Source organism: Hippocampus zosterae, chromosome 7 (assembly GCF_025434085.1).
Source record: "Hippocampus zosterae strain Florida chromosome 7, ASM2543408v3, whole genome shotgun sequence".
Lineage (NCBI taxonomy): Eukaryota > Metazoa > Chordata > Actinopteri > Syngnathiformes > Syngnathidae > Hippocampus > Hippocampus zosterae.
Window position 1 is genome coordinate 5,007,514 of NC_067457.1, and position 8,088 is coordinate 5,015,601.

The window sequence follows — 8,088 nt, forward strand, 5'->3', positions numbered from 1 at the left end:
AATAATAGAAAAATGAAAATCCAATGTAAATATAAACAATAACGCACAGAAAGGTATTAATAAGGGCATTTATAGTGTATCTTTTGGGGTAGGTGTGGCTACTGAAATATATTTCAGTCTCGCTGAACGTCATCGCGAGAGCTGCTTTGAAACCGTGCCGCCTTTGTTGACACTCGTAATGCTTCCCTTCACAGAAAAAAAGACACGAAACAATGTTTTTTGTTTGGATATTTTAGTTGGATTAGTGAACATGATTTTACTTTAGTCAAGGTGTGGAAGTAAAAATGAGTGATATGATACATGCAAGTGTGCTGAACAGGTATACGTTTTCCACATTAGGCATATCTTCTTTTTTTTTTTTGGCTGAGACCATTCAGTCGCTCGAGATGCAGACAATATACATGATTTGTAAACGAGCTGTCAGAAAAAAACGGGAAGTTTCCCAGATGGAGACACTTTATCGTAAATTTCAAACATCCCAACTGCATTGAACGCACCATAAGCTCCTTTTCCCATGGTGCACCTCTCCGCTCACCCGTACACTTCGTTCCAGTCTGGAGTAAACAAACCTCGGATGTCGGTGTTCATTTTTTTACTACTGTATTACAAAAAGTTTTAGAGAGTGGCGTGATGATAGAAATATATACGGACTACACTTAACCCAGCGCCCCCCCTGCCTGATTTACACTTTTTGGTTGTCTTTGGACCTAAATGCAAAGTCAAGTCTGCATTCGGTGAGGACGCGACTAAGCTAGCTATGACATGTAGCTGCTTATCTGGTTTTAAAGTCTCTATTCTTAACGTTAATGAGAATTTGAAGTGTGTGGAAAAGTGCAGATGTGTGTGCGTAAATGTTGTGTGTGCTTATTAATTTCTATGTGTGTCGGCAGCGGTGAACACGAGAATCAAAAGCGACTGGAAGTTACGGGCAGGAGACGATGCTTAAGATAAACGAGTTCGTTTGGTTGTTGAAACTCTTTGTAAATGGTCAAATCATTCCGCTTTTGAGTGGTCTTATCTAGATTGGATCATTTCAAATTGTGATTTGGACTCGTCTGCTTCCCCGGGGCGCCAATCAAGAGTGTCACATGATGTGCACATTTCAAACCCTCGTTTTTGTTGCAAGGCAATTGACTGATTTGGAAATTTAAAAAATGTTTAATGGTTGAATTCATTATGTTGCAATGAATTTGTTATACATTTTCTATTGTAGCGTGCACATGTTAGGGAAGGAGACGCTGGTGAAATATTTGCCTGTTTGAATGTCCGTATTTCGGGTCAAGATTTAATGTACGGTCACCGTGTTCAATGTGATTGATTGCCCCAGACTAATTTCTTGTCATCCAGAATGCAGTGTGAAAATGACTCCCGTCAACTGTTTCTCAGCAGGAATTTGAATACAATTGGAATATATATTTATTTTTAAGAATGAACTGAGAGTGTTTAAAACCACTTCCCAAAACAGACTCGGGATGGAAAAGGTACGAGTGGCTCACTGGCATGACACCAGTGAGGAAGGAGAAGCTAAACGTTGGTCAATCACATGTCATGCTTGTGTTTTTCCATCACTAAAATGGATCGGTCTGCAGTGTCATCTCTCCCTCTCTCTCTGTGTTGTTCCTTTGCAGCATGCCATGTGGGTATAGAAGCTCGGAGGAGGTGCCATGTTAGCCACACACACGCCAGACACGACGCAGGAGGGTGATCATGTCAAACAGGTAATTCTTGATGTCAATTTTGACCGCCACATTCATCTCTGGCTGAGAGAGAAAAAAAAGTTTACTTGCTCTCTTGTCTTCCTGTCTGTTTTATTTTTAGTGTCATTGGGATTAGATTAACAGATAATCTGTGTTTAAAGAGGCAGGAATAGACACATGATTAAAGGAGGAGGATATGTTGTTATTGGAACGAATGTTTAAAAAAATATTATTTAAAAAAGGGAATAAATAATCAGTTCTTAAAATATTTTTCGAGGGTGAGAAGTCACACTTTTACAAAAATAAAAAGTGAAAAGTTTAACAAGGGAAGAGAAATTTAAAAACACAACTTTATATTCTGCTTTTTATTCTAGAAAATTTGACTTTGTTTGCCATAAAATTTTAAATAAAAAAGGACTGCATTTTGTGAGAACTTTATTCGTTTTATGACATGCCTTTTTTTTTTACACGGGGATGTCAGGCTCATGTGATGATCCCTAGCAGTCACCAAAGAACTTTTAATTTCAGTTGTTTGTGTGAAAGTTAATCCTGGGGGGAAAAAATATTTCAAAGCTTGCTTGTGTATCAGCGGAACCAAAGCAAATCCCGGAAGGCGAAAAAAACCAAACATTCATTCATGGTTGTCTGCATTTTCTATAAGCGAGGCTTTATGACAGAGCTGAAACAGCTTGAGAGAGCTGCAGAGTTGTCTTCAATCATTGATCATGCGTTGACGATCTTGGCATCATGTGACGGTCGCCACAATGTTGCCTAGTCAGCACGAGGCCATTGACCCCACTCCAAGCACATCTTGAGTGGTCTTGAGCGAGTAGTTTTGGGCTGCACATGCCATCTCTGCGCGTATCTTTTCCTTTAAAAAAAAAGAAAAATATAAAAGGAGGAAGTGCTTGTCACGTTCCTTCCCGTCACACAGATTAAGGAGAAGCTGGCGCAGTCGCTCAAAGCCCTGCAGAGGCGCTACGTGACGTCGGACGCGGTGGTCACCAGCGAGGACGGCGACGCCAACCTGCTGTGCTGCGCCCTGGAGGCCATCTTCGTCCACGGCATCAAGAGCAAGTACATCCGCTGGGAGGCGGGCGGCCGTGGCAGGAAAGGTGGTCGCGGACCCCTCCCGCAGCCTTTCTTCTGGAGCCTCCTTAGGACCGTCACCCATCGGTGAATCCCACCACCAGATTCTTTGCTTTGTGCTGTGACTCTAACATTTATAAAATGTTTGTGGTCCCTGTTCAATTTGCAGCGATGTGATCATCGAGCTGGAGAAAATCAACTTTGTGGGCACGGACGTGGGACGGTGCCGCGCGTGGCTGCGCCTGGCCCTCAACCATGGCCTCCTGGAGTGCTACCTGGTGTCGCTGTTCAGGGAGAGCTCAAAGTTGCGCGCGCACTACCAGCCCGGCGCCCTGCTGCTCAACGGCGAGGAGCGCGAGGTGCTGCTCAGCTACCTGCAGGGTCTGGCCTCGCTCACCTTCAACCTCTCGTACAAGTCGTCCGTCCTCAATCAGTGGACCACCACGCCGCTCAGCCTCGCCGGACTCTGCGCGCCGTGCCCGGCCGACTCTCCGGACCCGCCCGTCAACGGAACGGTCGTACGGCCCGCGTGCAAAGACGCGTGGGATGCGGCGTCGCAGTCGTCGGGGTCGTCCGACGCCGGGCCGAAGGTCTTGAGGGCTTCCCGCGGGTCCCGCGGGGTCACCAGAGGACTCAATTCGTCCACGCTGAGCCTCGACACCACAGGCTCCTCCCAGCTCTCCTCCAGCTTGAGCTCAGACAGCCTTCTCCAGGGGCAAGACCTGCGCAGCCCCGCGGGGGAGCAATGGTCCTCTTGCGACATCACCGGCAGCGCCGAGGCGCCCCAGAAAGCGTAAGCATGCCGTGAACCTTTTCCGTCCAATGCATGTTTGTTCATGTTTCATTGTGTTTTTTTTTTTTGGCCCACAATGCCGTTTGGCCTTTCTTTCGGGGGCACACTGGAGTTCTGCTAAAGGCCACACAACTCGAGTTGAGTGACCTAATTGCTAAGTTGGCAACACTGTGCTTTCGGAAGCTAGCTCTTCTCTATTTGAAGCCATGTTGTTCGTGGAACCAGTGCACATCAGCGTGAATGGCCTTTCAAAAAAAAAAGTTTCTTCAGGTCACCTCCCGAGCTCCAGGAGAACGGAAATTCCAGTCAGGATTCCATGCGCGAGGACTCCTTTGTCTCCAGCTCTGGCGCCGATCACTTCTCCGACAGCGACCAGCCGCCCAGTTGCGCTCTCTCCGACACAGCACCACCACCACCACCACCTGCGCCGCTCACCGAGCTGCCTTCGCCCCCCCGGAATCACGTCGACCGTGCGCAGCCTGCCATCTTGACAGACCTGGAGAAATCCGAGCTGGACCTCGGAGAGAAAGGAGCCGAGAACAGCGAGCTGTCATCAGATTCCCTCATGGTGAGCGAGCAACTCAAAACTTTTGTGGCTTTTGCCTGAATGCAAAAGAAGGTGCAAAACCTTCCCCCCCCCCCCTCCGAAAATCTCTCTCCTATTGTCAATGTGCAAGTAATCAGCCGCTATTCTTAGCCAGTAGCTTTGATACTTGCCAGTACTCTAAATCAAGTCATGATAGTTTGAAACCCCGAGTCATCATGAGAACCAAGTGCGTCAAAAATCTGAACTAGTGCTTGATGACTTAGCTTATTGCCTCTGGCATTTTAGCGCTCTCGCGCCTGGATCTCTGACGAAGACATCTACAAGCCTCGCGTGGACGAGGAATCAGACCTCGACTTGCCACGGTCACCTCCTGCCCCTCCTCCTCCTGCAGACTCGCAGTCGCCACCTAGTGTTGTGCATCGCCGTCAAATAGGTAACTCATCGACTGATTTGTAGTGATCGCACGTGACACCAGGGCAGGTGCTTGATCGTGATGTCAATCACTAGGCCACGCCCCCTTTTTTAAAAAAGTGTTCCTATTGTGGGACAATAAAGGTTATCCAGTCTAAAAGAATCCACCTGCGGTGCAGTTTTTTGTTGTGACATCCGTGTCGTCTGCCTCCGCCTCGTCTAGGCCTCTCCAACCCCTTCCGAGGCTTGTTGAAGCTCGGCCACCTGGAGCGCCGCGGCACCATGGGAATGTGGCGGGACCACTACTGCGAGCTGTCTCCTTTCGAGTTCCGCCTCTACCTCAACGCCGAGGAGCGCACCTGCTGCGACAACTGCTCCCTGCTGCGGTGCGAGGACGCCCGTCTGGCCTCGCCCGATGGCCGCTTCGAGCTGGTCTTTCCCGGTAAACGTCTCCACCTGCGCGCCGCCAACCGGGACGAGGCGGAGGACTGGCTGGATCGCATTTTGGAGGCGGTCGACAAGTGCAGGCCCGTGTCCTGCGTGGACGAGCAGTGGGAGATTCTGGAGCTCCCCAATGAGAACTGCGCGGATGACAGCAGCGTTTTTTCCCCGTGCTCCGCCTCTTGCAGCCCCGAGCGATGCTGCTCGCCTTCTCCGCTTCGGGAATTCAACTGGACTCGCACAGCAGATTTGGAAAGGGACTCCATCAAGGAAGCGGTGCTCTATTGTTGTTTGGACGCTGACGTTCGCTTGTGGATGCCTCTCGTCTTCTCGCTCTCCCTGGAGGCCTTGAAAGGCTTCCGGGTGCAAGAAGGAAAGAAGTTGCTGCGGATGACGTTCCCCATCCAGGAAGTACGGGACGTGGTGCCCGACGTCGCGCTGGGCGGACCCGACTTTTTTAAACTCCTGACGCTCAGGGAGACGCTCCGACTGCGGGCGGAATGCGCCGAGGAGGCTCACTCGTGGAGGGCCCTGATCCGCGGGGCTCTGGACTCGTACTTGGAAAGTGGGGAGGAGGCGGCCGCTGTTGGCCTGGGTGGCGGCGGAAACCTGCACAGACTGGTTCAGCACAGACTCAAAGAAGACGGACCGCTCCTGGTACATTTGTGCTGTGTGCCCTCGCAGAAGGGACTGGACACGCAGAGCTTCAAATGTGCAGGTAATGCGCTCCTACAAAGGTTTTCAAGGGGGTGCAGTGTACTGTTACCACTTTACGATTCGCTGCACATTAATTTAATTATTTGGCGACCTATCCTCCGTTATTCATGAAAAAACCTGCCTTCCTTGTTTTTGTATTGTTGCTGAAATGTCCTAAGACGGTGCCAAAGCTCCCATCTGTAAGAAATGTAGTGCGTTGGCGCCATCTTGTGGAACATCCATGTCAATGAACTTTGCTGAAGTGAGGGGAGGACCTTCTATTAGGCTGTAGAAAAATAGGGTTTTGGTGCCAACTTCTTGCACCTGTAGCCAATTAGATCGCTTTGTCGTCAATATACTCATTCATGTTCATTAATTTTTTTTTTACCCGACATGACAATGTTGTCTGTTGCCACTACTTTCCTTGTTCGACCGTCTTGCGTTTGAAATATAGTTATCTCAAACTCTGGATTTACATGAAGTTGTATGTCCAGGCTGCTTCGAGCAAATCGGCCCGTCGCTGGGACGAGCCCGTCTGTGCGAGTTCTCTGGCCAGTACTACTGCGACTCCTGTCACCACGGCGACACCACCGTCATTCCTTCGCGCATGTTGCACAACTGGGACCTCAATAAACGCGAGGTGGGCGCGCCCCTCGCCACGTACTATCTGTCTTTATCCGTTTCTGTGTGTTGATGTATGTCTGTGTGTGTGTCCAGGTGTCCAGGAAGGCCTTGTGGATCTTGAATCAGGTGGAGCAGGAGCCTCTGCTCAACCTGGACCAGCTCAATCCCGACTTGCCGACACACTCCGACACAATGGCTCTTGTGCACAGCCTGCGGCGCAGGCTGCGGCTACTGGGCGAGTACCTGCTCACCTGCCGCAGCGGAGCCTGCAAGATGCTCCAAGCCAGGTGTGTACCGAGCCGGATGTGTGTGTGTGTGTGTTGAGATGTTTCGCAATTCACTGCCAGTAAGTGTCTTTTTTTTTTTTTTTTTGCATGCTCCCACTAGGATGGAGCAGCGAACCTACTTGCTGGAGTCCAGCGGCCTGTACAGCGTGAAGGACCTGCGGGAGGTATGCGCGACTTAATTTCGATTTGATATTCAGGAGGCTTGACTTAAGCTTTAACCACATGACTTGGTAGTTTTGCACCGTTTACATTTGAAAATTGACATTTTAACCCTTTCATGCACGCTGTAACCCGATAACATGATAAGTTGCCCACTGTAGTCACCGCTGTCCCTGAAAGGGTTAATAGTGTGCCCAGACTAAATGTCGCCGTCTTCTCCTCAAGATTGCCGAAAACCAGCACACCACCTTTTTGGCGTCACTGTGCCATTTCGCCAGCAGCCACGTTTTCAGCTGCAACCTGTGCACACAGCGGGGCTTCATCTGCCAGATGTGCCACAGTGACGACATCATTTTCCCCTTCCAGCTCGACAGCACCGCCAGGTAATGTCACTTCATTCTCTGGCAGTGTCACAAAAGTGTTGAAGCAGCGTGGGGGGGGGGGGGGGGGCATTTCAATGTCGAGAATAATTTTTCTCGGTGTGTGGCACAGGTGCAAGGAGTGCAAGGCAGTGTTTCATCGGACCTGCATGGTGCCGGGCACCTGTTGTCCTCGTTGCCTGCGGATGAGGAGGTATCTGGAGAGGGAGCTGCAGGATTGAGGGATGCCAATGACACGTGTCCTTGTTCTTCCCCTGGAGGGGCAATCAAAAATCATGCAACCTCAAGTGCAATTGTTATTCTGAGCGAAAGTGACAGATGGACTGAACCTAATTTATTGACCTGCGCAGCCACAGCAACGGTGAATCTTCATCATGAGAATCCCCCTCCCTAACATGTCCCAATGTGCCTTAATTTTTTTTGTTCTCATTTAGTGAATCAAATTGATCAGTAACTTTGCACACTTTGCACTGAGTTCCGACTGTTAAGTGGACACTGCCTGTGTTACCACTGACATGACAAAGCGCAGTGTCGACACTTGAAAGTCTTTGATCCTCGCACATAGTCACAAGTCACGAGCAAGTATACAGCTGTAGTCTTTGTTTTTGACGTATTAACAGACAAATAAAAGTATTATCTTTCACGTCGTGTTCATCTAACATTGTTTCATCATTCATGATTGTGAAACTTTGTGTCAATGCCAAACGTCAGACATTCATAACCTCCAACCCAAAAATACTCTGCTTGCTTCAGAGTGCATTAGTTACCAAGTCTTGGATAAATTCTGCAAGTTCAAAGGTAAGATCATGGTCAAATGCTACAATAAAGATATATGTTCTGGGATGACTGAAAGATAAGAGCATTTACGACTACATTGCCTTATGTTAGCTGCTTATAGCGGCTGCAAGGCATGCCTTTACTGTATTTTGTACTTGTATAATATGCTATTTAAAGACAGAAATTA

At 48.9% G+C, this 8,088-nt stretch overlaps 1 protein-coding gene across 1 annotated transcript; it reads left to right on the forward strand.

The window, feature by feature from the left end:
- The first annotated feature begins 503 nt into the window (after positions 1 to 503).
- On the forward strand, positions 504 to 7,767 carry plekhm1 (pleckstrin homology domain containing, family M (with RUN domain) member 1). Its single transcript, XM_052071843.1, has 12 exons — positions 504 to 734; positions 1,629 to 1,718; positions 2,632 to 2,873; positions 2,956 to 3,579; positions 3,850 to 4,147; positions 4,412 to 4,559; positions 4,761 to 5,696; positions 6,169 to 6,314; positions 6,392 to 6,585; positions 6,686 to 6,749; positions 6,970 to 7,127; positions 7,237 to 7,767. The coding sequence occupies exons 2-12, from the start codon at positions 1,665 to 1,667 to the stop codon at positions 7,343 to 7,345; spliced, it is 2,973 nt and encodes a 990-aa protein (XP_051927803.1). The 5' UTR covers positions 504 to 734; positions 1,629 to 1,664; the 3' UTR covers positions 7,346 to 7,767.
- The last annotated feature ends 321 nt before the right edge of the window (positions 7,768 to 8,088 follow it).

What these genes read in the sequence shown, in the direction of transcription:
- plekhm1 (XM_052071843.1), top strand. Translation starts at nt 1,665, where the DNA reads ATGTTAGCCACACACACGCCAGACACGACGCAGGAGGGTGATCATGTC. An exon ending in TGTGCATCGCCGTCAAATAG is followed by an intron (nt 4,560 to 4,760) that starts GTAACTCATCGA and finishes CGCCTCGTCTAG; the next exon opens with GCCTCTCCAACCCCTTCCGA. An exon ending in TGCAAGATGCTCCAAGCCAG is followed by an intron (nt 6,586 to 6,685) that starts GTGTGTACCGAG and finishes TGCTCCCACTAG; the next exon opens with GATGGAGCAGCGAACCTACT.